The 15,688-nt window shown below is 44.6% G+C and overlaps 1 protein-coding gene across 1 annotated transcript; it reads left to right on the forward strand.

Moving 5' to 3' along the window:
• The first annotated feature begins 12,270 nt into the window (after nt 1-12,270).
• On the forward strand, nt 12,271-15,671 carry COA6 (cytochrome c oxidase assembly factor 6). Its single transcript, XM_069851003.1, has 3 exons — nt 12,271-12,332; nt 13,465-13,621; nt 15,224-15,671. Exons 2-3 carry the CDS (start codon nt 13,478-13,480, stop codon nt 15,317-15,319), a joined length of 240 nt encoding a protein of 79 aa, XP_069707104.1. The 5' UTR covers nt 12,271-12,332; nt 13,465-13,477; the 3' UTR covers nt 15,320-15,671.
• Nucleotides 15,672-15,688: the final 17 nt, after the last annotated feature.

A 15,688-nucleotide genomic window follows, 5' to 3' on the forward strand; every position in this document is an offset into this window, starting at 1 on the left:
AAATGCGTATGCTAATACGTATTTAGGGGCTATGGATGGGACGTGAGTTTGTACATCAGTAATTAGGCCCTAGACCAGGCCAATGGCATCTTGGCTTGTATCAGAAACGGCGTGACCAGCAGGTCCAGGGAGGTTATTCTCCCTCTGTACTCGGCACTGGTGAGACTGCTCCTCAAATCCTGTGTTCAGTTCTGGGCCCCTCACCACAAGAAGGATGTTGAGGCTCTGGAGAGAGTCCAGAGAAGAGCAACAAAGCTGGTGAAGGGGCTGGAGAACAGGCCTTATGAGGAACGGCTGAGAGAGCTGGGGTTGTTTATCCTGGAGAAGAGGAGGCTGAGGGGTGACCTCATTGCTCTCTACAACTACCTGAAAGGAGGTTGTGGAGAGCAGGGAGCTGGCCTCTTCTCTCAAGTGACAGGGGACAGGACAAGAAGGAATGGCCTCAAGCTCCACCAGGAGAGGTTTAGGCTGAACACTAGGAAAAAAATTTTCAGAAAGGGTCATTGGGCACTGGAACAGGCTGCCCAGGGAGGTGGTTGAGTTACCTTCCCTGGAGGTGTTTAAGGCACAGGTGGACGAAGCGCTGAGGGGCATGGTTTAGTGTTTGATAGGAATGGTTGGACTCAATGATCCGGTGGGTCTCTTCCAGCCTGGTGATTCTATGATTCTATGATTCTATATGTTGTTTCCTACATATCTCTTCATATCCCTACATATCTCAACAGGCACTAATGACTTGGTAACAGGGATTACACACACAAGCAAAAATCTGAGACTGTGTCAAGCTGCTTGCAGCCACTGCCCCATTCAGTGTTACACACCTGAATTTTTAAATCTATTCCTTTGGGATGCAGGGGAGGGTAAGACACAGGACAGGAGCACAGGTACAACTCTAATAACTGGTCTGAAGGGCATACACAGGACTTGATCTCAAAGCTCCCAGCTTAGAGTTTACTTCATCTTCGGGCATATAATTTTGTCATCCTCAAAATACCCCACATGACACGCAGCTCCCGTGTCTGAGACTAGTCTGGAGAATAATGTATAAACAGTCCTTACATTTTCCGTAGCCCCAGTAAACGGCATCTTCTGTCATATCTCAGCTCCATTTTACTGTGAGTTTGATGCAGTCTGGTAGGTATCCAAAAGGCTCTAAATGCCTCTTTAAAAACTGCAACTAATGTGTGTTTATTACTAAGATGGCAGCAGATTTTTTAACATTCAGAACAGATCATGGGGGAATTTATGCACCAGAATGGATAGCAGCATTGCTAAAACTCTGTGATTTACCAGCTGCAGCTGTCATTGGGTTTGTTGGCTCATCCTTCCCGAGAACAGGCTAAACACTCGCAAAAGCTGGAAGCACTTTATTACAATCTCTCTTCTGAGTGAGAGTCTGGCAAACTAGATTTACACATGTGAAGCAATTCTACACTACACATAGACAAATTAATCAGATGAAGTGACATATATTTCTCCAGGTAACACCTTGCCCCAAGGTTAAACACCTGACTTGACAGCAAGCAGCTCCTTCGCAAAAATCTTTTAGACAGCGAAGCCCAGGATGTAACGAGGAGAATGTTAGGAAAGCAGCACGTCCATATGAGTACATGTGTGCATCTGTAAGTGCCAAAGCTTAACAGATCTGAAGCTGAAGAGTGAAAGGAACTGGAGTCATTGGCACCCACCAGAATGACAAGGCAGAGAGCAAACCCTTCTGAGAACCTTCCAGTGAGGGTGAGATTGAACCCTCCTGGTCTTGGACTGTTAAAGGACTCCGAGGACAAATTCAGTGCCCTGGAAAGAAGGGATGAGCTGTGGCAGGCCCTGCTTGTCCTCACAGGCCAAAGCATTGGGTACAATTTCTGCAGCACCCTGCGAGTCAGATCCACTGCTGGCCTGTGTGGAGCCCACACAGCTCTGCAGGGCCGTACCTGCTTTGCAAAGAAAAGCAACACAAGCCTGAAACCAGCACACTTGGCCACCTCAGCCCTCCTTCTGAGGTACAACCACAGGACCTTGCAGCATCAGGCCTTGCTCCCTGGTGTCTTTGAAGCTGGCCTCCTGCATCATCGCTGTGTAGCTCCTGCTCTCTCAGAACACTGCTAGCCACCAGCATGCACTCTTGTTCAAGGGCTGACCTCAGTTGTCAGCTTTCTGTTTCAATTTAGCTCTCACAAAGCGTCTTGGCTCCTCCAGCAAAAGGGGGAAACCAGTAACAATCCAATGAGCTTAAAACAGCAAGTTGCAAAAATATCTGAGGAAAGTAAACAGCATCACCAGAGCCCATTGCAACTGTCAGCTTTCATTGCTGCACAGTACACAATACAGGGGTGAGGAATCCAACAAAGGAATAGCAGTTCTCCCCTCCACTCACGTCTTACTTCTTGGCCTCTTGTCTGTATCTCCTGCTGATATCTTTATCATATTTTTTTATTTCAGCTCTCCACAGTGACTTCATAAGCCATTCATCAGCACATGAGTCCAAGCTAGGCTAATTTTAAATAGTTTCTTCTGGTCTTCTGTCTGGAATGGTTGTATTCATATCTGTAGCCTTCAGAAAACAGAAATAAAAGGCAGAAACCCAAACACAATACTCACCAGATGGACAGAGGACACTGAAACCGAATTATAGCTTTGGGAATCCAGGGTAAACTAGCAGAACCTGTAGATCACCAACTTATGTGGCTGAATCAGTGACTCGTGTAAGCTTGAGGACAAGTCGCTCATCCCCAGCTCTGCAGAGGATTCTGTAACAAAGATAGTGCAATATTGATTTGGTCAGGATTGATACAAACAGTACCTTCAGCCTATAGGGAAGGACATCACCAGGTGGACACCATTTCTGGTCAAAAACCTTTCTGCTGCTGTACCTGCAGGCCTGCAAACCCACTGGAAAGTGAGGGTTTCCCTGTGCATTGATAAAAAAAAGCATGAATCGACTTGCATAGCTCTGGATTGCATTTTTAATAAACTCAAAAGTCTGCACAACAGAAACACACATGAAATACCTCTCTTCTTCACTGAAAAGGATGTCATCAGTCTCCAGGACTTCAGAAGTTCAGGAATAACACCAGCCGCCTTGCTGGGCTACGTACACTCAGAAAGCAGGCTGGTACTGGAGGTTTATTCAAGGAGTGGGGAACGAACAGAAGCCAGAAACAATGCAGCTGCTGATGGGATCTGGACAGAAATGCTCTTTGGGAAATGCTTTCCAGTAGGAGATACCCACCTGCCCTATGCTACAACTCCAGTTTGAAGAAATGGGGACTGTGCACATGCTGTAAAGTCATAAAATACCTAGAGTTTGTCTCCATGTTCATGGTTTGTATTGCAAGAAGGATGGAGTCCTTTAAGGCCTCCAGACCTGAGCTACTCCTTGGCAAAGGCCAAGTCTCAGAAGCTTCTTTCACAGTCTTGTCCTTGTGCAAGCTGTCTTTGCAGAAACTGCCAGCAGTAATGGATTTTGATGGATGAGATTAATTAGCTCATCGTTATTAAAAGAGAAGCAATTAGATTTTCTTCTTTAGCTGACATGTGCTAAGACATTTCCATAATAACCTGCAACTTATCTAAAAGTCCTGAACATTAAGAAGGGAAATAAAAAAAAAAAAGAGCTGAAAGATCTTGTGAAAGAGAAAGTCAAATGAACAGATGCCCACCTGCAGCCTAAAAATTTTCTTTTAAGAGGAAATCACATTCCTAAGGACAGGACTAGCAGCTCAAACTAATTTTTCTGAAAATAATGAGCCTCATATTTCTCTATTCTACATGAAAGTCTGCTAGAGGGATCTTTATAAATGCACAAGATCACTCTAAAGAAGGTGATGATCAGTATTTCTCCATGCACATCACAGATACACTAGGATGTGTGGGAATATCGTGGAAGATTGGCAAGGGGGAATTGTAAAACACGCTAAAGTGACCTTGCAGTTCTGATGCAGAAAACCACATACATCATGCTAATCATTGTCTAGTCTTGTGTGCCTGACAAGTAAAACCTTTGTGTTTAGGTAACATAGGCCTGCAATAAACTCAGGGCTATCTTTGAAAACATGCTTGAGATTTCTGCCTTGCTGTGAGAAAGATCAAGGCACAGTGGAAAACTACTCCCACTTCCCCTGATAAAATATGGGCAAAGCAGCAGGTTTGGGATTCTCACTCTCTATCAATGACTAAGCTCCATGGTGCCTGCATTCCCACATGCTGTTTCAAAGTTTCCCCGGTTCATAGGGTAAAGGAAATAAATTTACTCTTTGCATTTTATCCATGGCTTTGTGGTTGTTCCTGCGTCCTGCCTATGTTTGGCTCACACAGGATGCAGCCAATTTATTTCTCAGTAATGAAAAGTGAAAGGAGAGTTACAATTCTGCAAAAGGCTTAAACAAGGGAGGTTGTGGATCTCACATTAGTACTGTATTTAAGAACTAGCTATATACAATTTCTCTGCAATTATCTAGAAACTTTTCTTTCATCCTGCTGCTGAACTAGATGATCTCTTCAGCAGAGAACTAAAGAGTGTTCCAGCCCTTCATCTCCACGTTTCCCTCCAGTTCAACTAACACTCAGCCCACCTAGCATCTCAAGACAGTCATCAGTGCACTGATTTCAAACAACAGCAATCAACCTTCAGAGCACCTTTCACCCAAACAAAAAGAACTAAAGTAGATGTGCTTTGACAGACTTATCCACCATAAACTAAGAAGCTTTCTGATGAGTGACAACAGTTAATTTAAAGCCAGCCACCATGTATTTTAGGCTTTTTCACCATGTCCATTACCTTGCCACATCCCACCAGTTAGTTTGCTGCCGGCCACATGACAGTTAGAGATCCTCTCTCATTTTCAGTCTTCACTCTCCAGAATCAGTAAAAAAGTAGGATCAGTAGATGATCTTTTATGTGTACATACAAGAAGAATGGCCTCAACACATCTCCTTCGGTAACAGCAGTAATTTATTGATGTTCTTGGCTTCCTACCTCACTAACCAGCTATTAGCCACAAGAAAACTTTCTCTTTTGAGCCACAATGGCTTCATTTCTTTGGTAAGAAGCCTCATTAGGAACTTTTCCAAAATCTAAGTGAAGTGTTTCCTACTCTCTCAAACAAAGGGTCAAGACAACTGTGTGGAAAGTCATCCATCTTCCAGACTCCTTTTAACATGAAAGGACAAGACTAGTGAGAGACTGAGACTTCTCCTTTGTTTTTCTGTAGGCAAGGGTTGCCTTGGCTAACATTTTCAGATTATTTACAGCAAATTGTAACTTCTGCACTTACCCATGACTGACCCAGATGCTTAAAACATTCTTATAAGATCCATAGAAGAATCCTAAAAGGTGAATTCCCGTGAGGTCCAAGCAGCAGGATTTGTAAGAACTTACAAAATGAGAACTTCAGCTTGGGTTTCCTGCCCTGCTGCCCACTAGCATACAGTATGGGCCAGTGACCATAGCTGTGCTGTCTCCCACTGATAGGTCTCACTGTCCTACTGGCTTCTGAAGATGCCAAGTCTTTAATGACTGCAGCCTAGTAAGCAAATAGAGTAAGTTGTGCAAGAGTGTCCTTGCAATTTTTAGCCAACTATGCATTTTAAATGCTTTCCTGATTTGTAAACAAAAACATGAAATCTCTCATTGTGTGATTCTGGATTTGGTAAAGGCATGCCACTTGCTAGCTCGACTGCTAAGAAAATTGATACTAATCTTGGGAACAAATACTCACCATGTTTGAGAATGATGTTGCCTTTGTGCACGTGTAAGCAATGCCATCTACTACAGCACACCTATGCTTCACAAGTTTATAGTGAACATAAGGTAATAAGTGCAGCTGATGGATTATTAAATAAAATAACTAAATGCAAGCATACATCTTGACTTTTTATAAAGAATTTTAGGATGTGTTTCAGTCTCAAAGAGAACTAGGAACCATTTATTGCTTTTAGTACGTAACATGCCACAGAAATTTGAAGGCATCTAAGTGAAACTCAAAAGATGAGTTTTCTTTTTCCATTTACATAGCTTTGAAAATCGGTGTCTGCTTGCAGAACAGGCATATTCTCAGTTTTCCATTTAGCTTTCTTAGAAAAAGCTGAGCATCCACGTTGCCGCAAAGCAAGCTTGTCTCATCCTTGGTGGGCTTGGAGAACTGCTAGTCAGGAACCAATAGAAGAGCAAGAATTAGTCAGTCTGCCCACTTCACCATAGCCTGCTCTTCCCAAAATATGCCTTTTTCTGTTTTCTTCCTTCCTGACAACTGAACAAAAATGAAATACTGGCATTTAAAAGTAAGTGTATATAATTAATTACTTCATCACCTTAAAAGAATGCTAAACCTCCAGTAGTTGTGGTTTTAATTAATCATAATCACCAGCGATTAGCTTAATGATTTTCAGCCTGCATTTCGTAGAGTACTCCATGATGTCCATGAGAAGTTATGAAGACAAGCAAGCCTTTTTCAGCAGACTTCAGATCACTCAACAGAGGTCTGAAGAAGTGAAAATCACTGTTCCATCTATTCTTTCTCCTTATGTCTCCATACCAGCCAGCACAGACATCTTAGTCCTTTCTAGTCAAACGTGTTTTTTCAATAATAAAACAAGGCACAATTGTGATTGTTTTGCTCTTTTTGTCTATTTATTTTTTTCACCAGGCATAGCAAGGAATACTCTAAGACCAAAGGAATCAGAGTTTCATCCTTAATGGACATCTGAAAGCAAGAAAGAGAAAATCTTAGTATATTGTTCTCTCTCACTACATATTTTTTAAGTTTTTATTAAAAAACTGCTTGGTACTCAGCAATGGAAGAATGTGTCCCAGGCTACCTCAGGTAATGTTATTATTTCTATCAAAATAAATAGTTTGACATGGTGCTAAACTGCTTAAAGGACTCAATTTTTAAATACAATTCACTGAAAATCTATTATGGATAAGGATCGTGTATCAGAATCTATCACTGAAAAAAAACCCAAATTAATTGAGCTCCTGCTATAAGCACAAAGTGGAAAACAGCTATAATACATCAAGGGTTGCTCGCAATATTAGTCCTTGGGATGCTTATAATATGCTAACTGTTTCCAAAGCGAAAGAAGAAATCATTATGATTGCCAATCTAAAACCTGCTGGGGAAATTTCAGTTAAATATCTGGTAAGTAAGGCTGCATGTGAGGAGAGACCTGTTAGATGTTAACTGGAAGACAAAGCACACACAATGCTGTATCCCAATTAACAAGAACAGGCATAAAAGAGTCTAAGAACTGAACCACTGTATAAATTCCACATGATTCACTTTAATGCATTACTGGCAAGAGTTTCAGTGGGAGACTCCTGGGTTAGGCTGGGATAGCGTTAGCTTTCCTAAGAGGCTGCAAAGGGACACAGTACAGGCAACAGACCCAAACTAAGCAAAGGGATATTCGATACCATGATGTCATGCTCAGTATGAAAGGGGGATAGTTGGCCATGAGGCAGGGTTGGGGATGTAGTTGGTGGTGCAGTTGGTGTTGCAGTTGATGGTGTGGTTGGCAATGTGGTTGGCAGCACGGTTCACAGATTCCACATCAGGAGCACGTGGGGCATCAGCAGTGAGTGTTTCGCTCTATGCATCATTAGCTTTACATATCCTTTTATTGTTACTGTAGCTATGCTTTTTTCTCCTCCTTTGCTCTCCTGTTAAACTGTTTTTTATCCCAACCCACAAGTTTTACATTCTTCGTTTCTGATTCTCCTCCCCATTCCACCAGGGGTGGGGAGGAAGTGAGGAACTGGCCTCATGGTTCTTCATTGCCAGCTGGGGCTAAACCACAACAGAACTTTTTGTCACCTGATGTGGGGCCCAAAGGGTTGGCGTAATAATAGATTTGATCACAGCATGCTAAAATAAATTAGTTATTTGCATTTATTACATTAGTTAGTCACTGGTCACAATGTGGCTTTGTTTGTTAGCATGGTTGTTGTGTAAGTCTGTATATGCAATATATATCCCTTGTGATGCTGTTCAACACCTTTAAGAAATTGTTCAAGATGATCATGATCCTGTCTTGTGTAATATTGACTTATAATAACTTCACTTACCATGAGGTTAGGACAACATGCGTATGCAGCACTGCTGTCATGTCTATGCCTTGGGTGCCACCTCTTGGAATTTGTTAATAGTTGCACCCAGTCTGTGGGGAAAACGGGAAAAAAGAGAGCAATTTCCCCTTCCATCTCCCCTTTATTCCTCAGGCTAGTTACAACAACTTCTGAGAATTTTGAAAAGCCTTGGGATGTTCAAGCCAGCATGCTCTTATTGCTAAGTCTCCTGAACGTGTCTCTGGTCTTATTTTTTATATATAACCCTTATATTTAGGGTTATGAAAAATTTTAAACTATCACCCAGAGATCTGCCCCAAGGCTCGATAGGCATAAATGATAGGGCATGTGGAAGAATATGGGTGGGTAGCTAGAGAACGTCTCACTCCCCAGTAGTTTGGAACCTCATTCCCAAACAACTACAGGACCCTGATGGAGTGATGCATGTTTGAAAGGAAAATGGCTGTGGCTATTCCAAAAGAGGCACAACTTACTGCATAGTGCTGGGCCCTAGGCAGTATCTACCAAATGCTGCTCTGTATTATGCAGTGCTTTCACAGGGAAGAGAGAGAAAACAGACCAGCAGGCACTGAGGCTACTCCAACCCTTGTGACAGGCACTGTGGCTACTCCAACCCCAGCTACCGGCACTATGGCTACTCCAGCCCTGGCTACAGGCACTACAGCCGAACCAGAGAACTAACCCTTGCCATACAAACCACTCCTATATAGAAGAAGTACAGAGGAAGAAGCAGAACCAGAGATAATCACCCTATACCTTCACCCCAAGTGAGTTGTGAGATATGTGAAAAGATTTCAGCCACCATCCAGGAAAGCACATTGTTACCTGTTTGCTTCAATAAATAACAGGGCCCGTAGCTTGGAATTAGAGGGTAGGGAAGCCAAGTAGCTGGGATCGCTGTCTAGGGAAGGGGGCACTGACAAGGTGATTGGAAGAAAGACACAAGTCCTCAGCCTCTGGAGGAGACTTCTGGCAGGTGTGAGGGAAAGGTACCCCTTCAAGGAGGATGCTACATGCCATCAGGCAAGAGGATCATCACAGAGAGAGGTATCCAGTACCTCTGGAATTATCTGTGCTGGAGGTGATTTATAATGATCCAAATAACAAACAGTTACCCAGAGATCCAGATGAAGTCCACTGCACACCACCCATGTAGCCAAAGTCTCTATGGAGTGCATCATTATCAAATGCCAACTCACTGGCAGTAATGTTTGGAAAGAAGGCGAGGGACAAACAGTGCATGAAGTGGGTGGCCAGCTCCAGCAACACAAAGGAAGTCTCTCTTCCTCCCTATGGGCCTGCATTTCAGCAGCAGGAAGACTGTCCAAAAAATCTGAGAACAATGCAGCTAGCGGTGTGGTCCACAGATTCCACATCAGGAGCACATGGGGCAACAGTTTTCCAGTTTTCCACTGTGTATCATTCGCTTTGGATATCCTTTTGATATTGTAGCTATTGTTTTTTTCTCCTCCTTTGCTGTTCTGTTAAACTGTTCTTATTCTAACTCACAAGTTCTACCTTCTTCATTTCTGATTCTCTTCTCCATCCCACTGGAGAGTGGGAAGGTGAAGAGTGAGCAAGCAGCCACATCGTTCTTTGTCATTGTGTGGGGCTAAACCATGACAGAGATGGCACCTATTTAACATCTATCTCACTAATCTCTAAATGAAAATATAATATAATTTAAATGTGGCACGTAATAAACCTGGAATCTTTTCAGCCTCACCTCTTTCTAGAACATTTGCCTCTGCCTGCCTATTATAAATAACCTGTTTATTATTTACTGGGCACATTTCTCAAAAGTAATAGACTCGAGCTATATACTTAGGACTGGCAAACTAACAATAAAAAAATCCACCTCCTTGTTATGGTCCTTTAATCAAATGGCATTAAATCTGTCCTTTTTTTTTCCTCTTTATGCACTTTCTAAAACCAAATCATTAAACTTCCATAATATCCATTACACAAAGTTATTTACAGCTGTCTCCAGTGAGTATTTCTTGGGCTGCAGGTCATTAAAGTATTTATCACAAATATTCCAGATGTTCTATTTGGGCTTTGTGATTTACTACATATAATCCCATTATCCCCTCTATTTAATTAATGCAGTAACTGAACAACATTACATGCACCATAAATTCTGAAATCTAAACCACAATCGACATTTCCTATTATCATGTTTCAGTCTTTAGACTTTACATTCATTTTCTTCTGAATATTCATGCTTGTAAAAGCTTGCTTCGCAAAAGCTGAGTGCAAAAGGGTCGTAAGTAAGCTGTAATACAAATTTACTTTTATTTTAATTCTTTTCAACAGGAAATATAATTGAAATTCTACTTTCGTAGTTACTTCCACTCACCTTAAAACTCCTGTTCTATGAGAAATTAAATTACTGCATTTCTGTCTCTTACCTATCATAGTCTAGCAAAAAGAAGGGGGTTAAGCAAATAGACAGGGACCAGAATATGGACTCCGTTATGAGCTGCACAGCGCGCAGCAGCACTCACATTCTCTTTGCTCTAAAAAGGTATCCCCTCCAAGGGGTTGGTCATGTATTTCAAAAACCAAAATCCCCTCCAAATCTGGCTGGCCTACAGCGGGCTCTGCTGAAGAAGTGCAAATCCTCGGTCTTCTCTTAAAAAATCCCCTTTCCTTGTATTCAGACAAGTGAGCCACCTGCAAGGAGAACCAAAAAAGTATGCCCACCACCACCAGCCAGAATTATTATTGTGTAATGAGGAAGAAAACAAGCTCGGGCCAGGTAGGTGGCCAATGACACCCTCTCCCTGACCCAGCTGTTAAGCAGCCTCATGCACCAGGAGTACCAGCTATTCACAAGCTCCTGGTAAAGCCACCAGTCTGGGAGCTGCCAGGGGCTCAGCACCTTGTGGCCTTAGAATCATAGAATCACCACTAAACCACGTCCCTGAGCACCTCATCGATCCGTCTTTTGAACACCTCCAGGGATGGTGACTCAGCCACCTCCCCGGGCAGCCTGTTCCAGTGCCCAACGACCCCTTCTGTGAAAAATGTGTAGTCTAAACCTCCGCTGGCACAGCTTGAGGCCATTCCCCCTTATACTTGTCCCCTGTCACTTGGAAGAAGAGGCCAGCTCCCTCCTCTCCACAGCCTCCTTTCATGTAGTTGTAGAGAGCAATAAGGTCTCCCCTCAGCCTCATCTTCTCGAGGCTAAGTGTCCTCAAATGTCCTCATCTCAAGGCCACATTAGGTCCCTATTAAACGCATCTCCCCAGCTGCCAAAACTTCATATTCCCAAAACTGCAGCATGTTACTATGGGCCACAGCTTTCAAAACTGCAAACCCACTCTGCGTTTCCAGGCAGCCAGTGCAGAAGACTATCAATTCCTTGGCTATCACAGCCCCAAATGCCAACCGTTTCCTGGGCTGCATCCAAAGAAGTGTGGCCAGCAGGGCAAGGGAGTTGATTCTGCCCCTCTAGTCTTCCCTTGTGAGACCTCACCTGGAGTATTGTGTCCAGTTCTGGAATCCTCAACATAAGAAGGATATGGAGCTGTTGGAACAGGCCCAGAGGAGGGCTACAACGATGATCAGAGGGCTGGAGCACCTCCCATACGAGGACAGGCTGAGAGAGTTGGGGTTGTTCAGCCTGGAGAAGAGAAGGCTCTGAGGAGATCTTATAGCAACCTTCCAGTACCTGAAGGGGCTACAAGAAAGCTGGGGAGGGACTGTTTACAAAGGCTTGTAGTGATAGGACTAGGGGCATTGGATATAAACTGGAGAGGGGCAGATTTAGACTAGACGTAAGGAAGAACTTCTTCACCTTGAGAGCAGTGCGGCACTGGCACAGGTTTCCCAGGGAAGCTGTGGCTGCCCCATCCCTGGAGCTGTTCAAGGCCGGGTTGGATGGGGCCTTGGGCAGCCTGGGCTGGTGGGAGGTGTCCCTGCCCATGGCAGGGGGTTAGAACTGGATGAGCTTTAAGGTCCCTTCCAACTGAAACTATTTTATAATTCTATAGGGGCTGACTGCTATGAGAAAACACCACCAAATTCCAAGCAAAATCATGAAATAACGAGCCGGGGTCTGCCACGAGAAACGTTTACAGCCGGAGTTTTTACAAAGCGCAATTCCTGACACCGAGGCCCTCCGGAGTCCCGAGGGGGCGGGGCCGCAGCTGCCCCGCCGCGCGGCTGCGCGCTGGGAGCAGCGGGGCCGCTTCCGGGAGCCTGACCTTGGGGGGCGGGGAGCCGATCCCGGCGGGCGGTGAGTGCGGCAGGGAGGGAGTGCGGGGTGAGGGGAGCGGGCGCCGCGCATCGCGCCGGGACCGGCACTGTCGGGGTCTGTGTGCGTAGGAAACCGTCAGCCTCCGGCCTGGGCAGGCGCACGCTCTCCTGGCTGGATGGCCGGGCCCAGGCCGGTCACGAGTGGGGTTCCCCAGGGCTCAGTGCTGGGTCCAGCCCTGTTCAATGTCTTTATCAATGACCTGGATGAAGGCATCGAGTGCACCCTTAGAAAGTTTGCGGATGACACTAAGCTGGGTGGAAGTGTCGATCTGCTGGAGGGCAGGGAGGCTCTGCAAAGGGATCTGAACAGGCTGGACCGCTGGACTGAGTCCAATGGGCTGAGGTTTAACAAGGCCAAATGCCGGGTCCTGCACTTGGGGCACAACAACCCTATGCAGTGCTACAGACTAGGAGAAGTCTGTCTAGAAAGCTGCCTGGAGGAGAGGGACCTGGGGGTGTGGGTTGACAGCGACTGAACATGAGCCAGCAGTGTGCCCAGGTGGCCAAGAAGGCCAATGGCATCTTGGCTTGTATAAGAAACGGCGTGACCAGCAGGTCCAGGGAAGTTATTCTCCCTCTGTACTCGGCGCTGGTGAGACCGCTCCTCGAATCCTGTGTTCAGTTCTGGGCCCCTCACCACAAGAAGGATGTTGAGGCTCTGAAGTTAGTCCAGAGAAGAGCAACGAAGCTGGTGAAGGGGCTGGAGAACAAGTCTTACAAGGAGCGACTGAGGGAGCTGGGATTGTTTATCCTGGAGAAGAGGAGGCTGAGGGGAGACCTCATTGCTCTCTATAACTACCTGAAAGGAGGTTGTGGAGAGGAGGGTGCTGGCCTCTTCTTCCAAGTGACAGTGGACAAGTATAAGGGGGAATGGCCTCAAGCTCTGCCAGGGGAGGTTCAGGCTCGACATCAGGAAGAAATTTTTCACAGAAAGGGTCATCAGGCACTGGCAGAGGCTGCCCAGGGAGGTGGTTGAGTCACCACCCCTGGAGGTGTTTAAAAGACGGGTGGATGAGGTGCTCAGGGATGTGGTTTAGTGGCAGCTGGAATGGTCAAACTCAATGATCCAGTGGGTCTTTTCCAACTTGGTGGTTCTGTGATTCTGTGTTCAGGTCAGCAGTGAAGATGTCTGCGCCAACGATGGAGGAGCGGAAGGCATGCTGGGGAGCACGAGATGAGCTGTGGCAGTGCATGGACAGGCACGCGGAGGACGACACCAAGTGCAAGGAGCTGCGGCTGGCCTTTGAGGCGCGGTGCCCGCAGCAGTGGGTGAGCAGCCGTCCTCCTGCTCCATGGCTTGTATCAAGTGCGCGCAGGCCACAGCAGCAAGGAGGGATCGCGTTTACCTGGCTGATGGTGACCACTCAGCAAATGATCAGAGGGCTGGAGCACCTCTTCTGCAAGGACAGGCTGAGAGAGTTTGGGTTATTCAGCCTAGAGAAGAGAAGGCTCTGGGGAGACGTTATAGCAACCTTCCAGTACCTGGAGGGGTGCTACAGGAAAGCTGGAGAGGGGCTCTCTGTATCAGTGAGTGCAGGGATAAGATAAGGTGTAAGGTGTAGTTTTAAGATGAAGGAGGGGAGATTTAGATTAGATATTAGGAAGAAATTCTTTTCTGTGAGGGTGGTGAGGTGCTGGCACAGGTTGCCCAGAGAAGTCATGAAAGCCCCATCCCTGGAGGTCTCCAAGGCCAGGTTGGATGGGGCTTTTGAGCAGCCTGAGCTGGTGGGAGGTGTCCGTGTCCATGGCAGGGGGTGTGGAATTGGCTAGTCTTTAAGATCCCTCCCGACCCAAACTGTTCTATGATTTTATGCCTCTTGCTTCTTGGATTGCAGAACACATGCGATCTTAAGACTTTCTTACAGATAACCCTACACTCTTATCAAACCTAACTTGGTTTGCATGCTTTCAGTCTTGCTGGGAAATTAAAACTCTTTAGCAGACCACTGATTGGCCCAGGAACTATGGACAGCAGCATGAAGTACATAGGGAAAAGAAAATACCATCTCAAACTTTCAGATAATTACACAACTGCACAGGCTTTTTCTTTAAGATAATTAAAAAACATTCTGAAAGATACTCAAGATCTTGAAGTGCACAGAAATTACTGTTAGTAAAGGCCAATATGGAAGGGAGGTGACATAGAGGACTTCTAGTTGCATGATGTCTTGACTGGCATATGATACATTCTGGTGCTTGCAGTAAACCATCAGCTTACATGAGCTCACTCATTTGCACTCTTTAGTTTCCTAAGATCAAGCTACAATTCTTAACTGTTTTAATAGGCATTGCCTTTTAGCAATGGCAGTGTCTGAGAGGCCCAACAGTTCCTGTTGGAGCTAGTAGACTGAAGTCAGTTTAAAATGCAGGTACATTCACAGTTGCTACCCTGACTTATACTTTGAACACTGCAGTTCTATCCTATGTCATCTGGAGCAATGGTGTTTTCATCTACCAGTGCTTTGCACCATATGCATCAGTGGCTCTAGGTGAATTATTCAGAGGTTAGAGTCTGTGATACTATAGAGAAACTGCTGGACCTGCCTTTGTATTACAGAATAAACTTTGGTCATAGCAGTGAAAACAGCAAAGCAACAGACTATCTTAGACATTACTTCCATGTAAGTAATGCTGTGGTTATTACGGGAAATTGGAAGTTCACTTTCAGAATGGTAAAATACCTACAAAACCCAAGTCCACTCTGTTTCCACCCTTTAGCCCTCTGTTTCAACAGAGAAAATCCTAACTAGTCTATTGAGTTAAAATCCTCAAGTTCAGTGATCAAAGATTGTTTATTCCTTAGTTGTGTTGTGATGCAGAAAGCCCTTTCCTCTGCTAGTTTCTTCTAATGAACATTCTTTTCTTTAACAGGTTAAGTATTTTGACAAAAGAAGAGACTTTTTAAAATATAAAAAAATGCTTGAAACAGAAGGGTATCATCCTCCAGAAGCTGCTGGAAAGTCTTAGGTACTCTGCTTTCAAAATAAATCTACTGAGAAGTAACTATTGAAGGAGGAAGCATGGGAAAGCAACAGAAACTGCTTGAGCTCAAGAGCTGGTAACCTCACTGCCTCCCTGAACTGCTGTTCTTCTTGCAAGGTCTCACGTGTCTGCTGAGAAGAGATGATCATGGACAGCTTTTTCATGACTATAAGTCAAAGAAATATGAAAGAAACATGGTGCTGGACTGCCCACAAATTTAAGGTTTGGAATGTATAATTATTCAAAATTTTTCACAGGAATAAATGATTACTCAATAGTTCAATGTACATATTCTAAAAAAAAAAAAAAAAAAAATCAATAAAATAATTTTTCACTAGGTGAACAAGTTTTTTG

The sequence above is a fragment of the Phaenicophaeus curvirostris genome, chromosome 2, assembly GCF_032191515.1.
Source record: "Phaenicophaeus curvirostris isolate KB17595 chromosome 2, BPBGC_Pcur_1.0, whole genome shotgun sequence".
In the NCBI taxonomy this organism is placed as follows: Eukaryota; Metazoa; Chordata; class Aves; order Cuculiformes; family Cuculidae; genus Phaenicophaeus; species Phaenicophaeus curvirostris.

Coding starts and splice junctions, on each gene's coding strand:
- COA6 (XM_069851003.1), top strand. CDS start 13,478: ATGTCTGCGCCAACGATGGAGGAGCGGAAGGCATGCTGGGGAGCACGA. Junction 13,622..15,223: donor CGCGGTGCCCGCAGCAGTGG/GTGAGCAGCCGT, acceptor TTTCTTTAACAG/GTTAAGTATTTTGACAAAAG.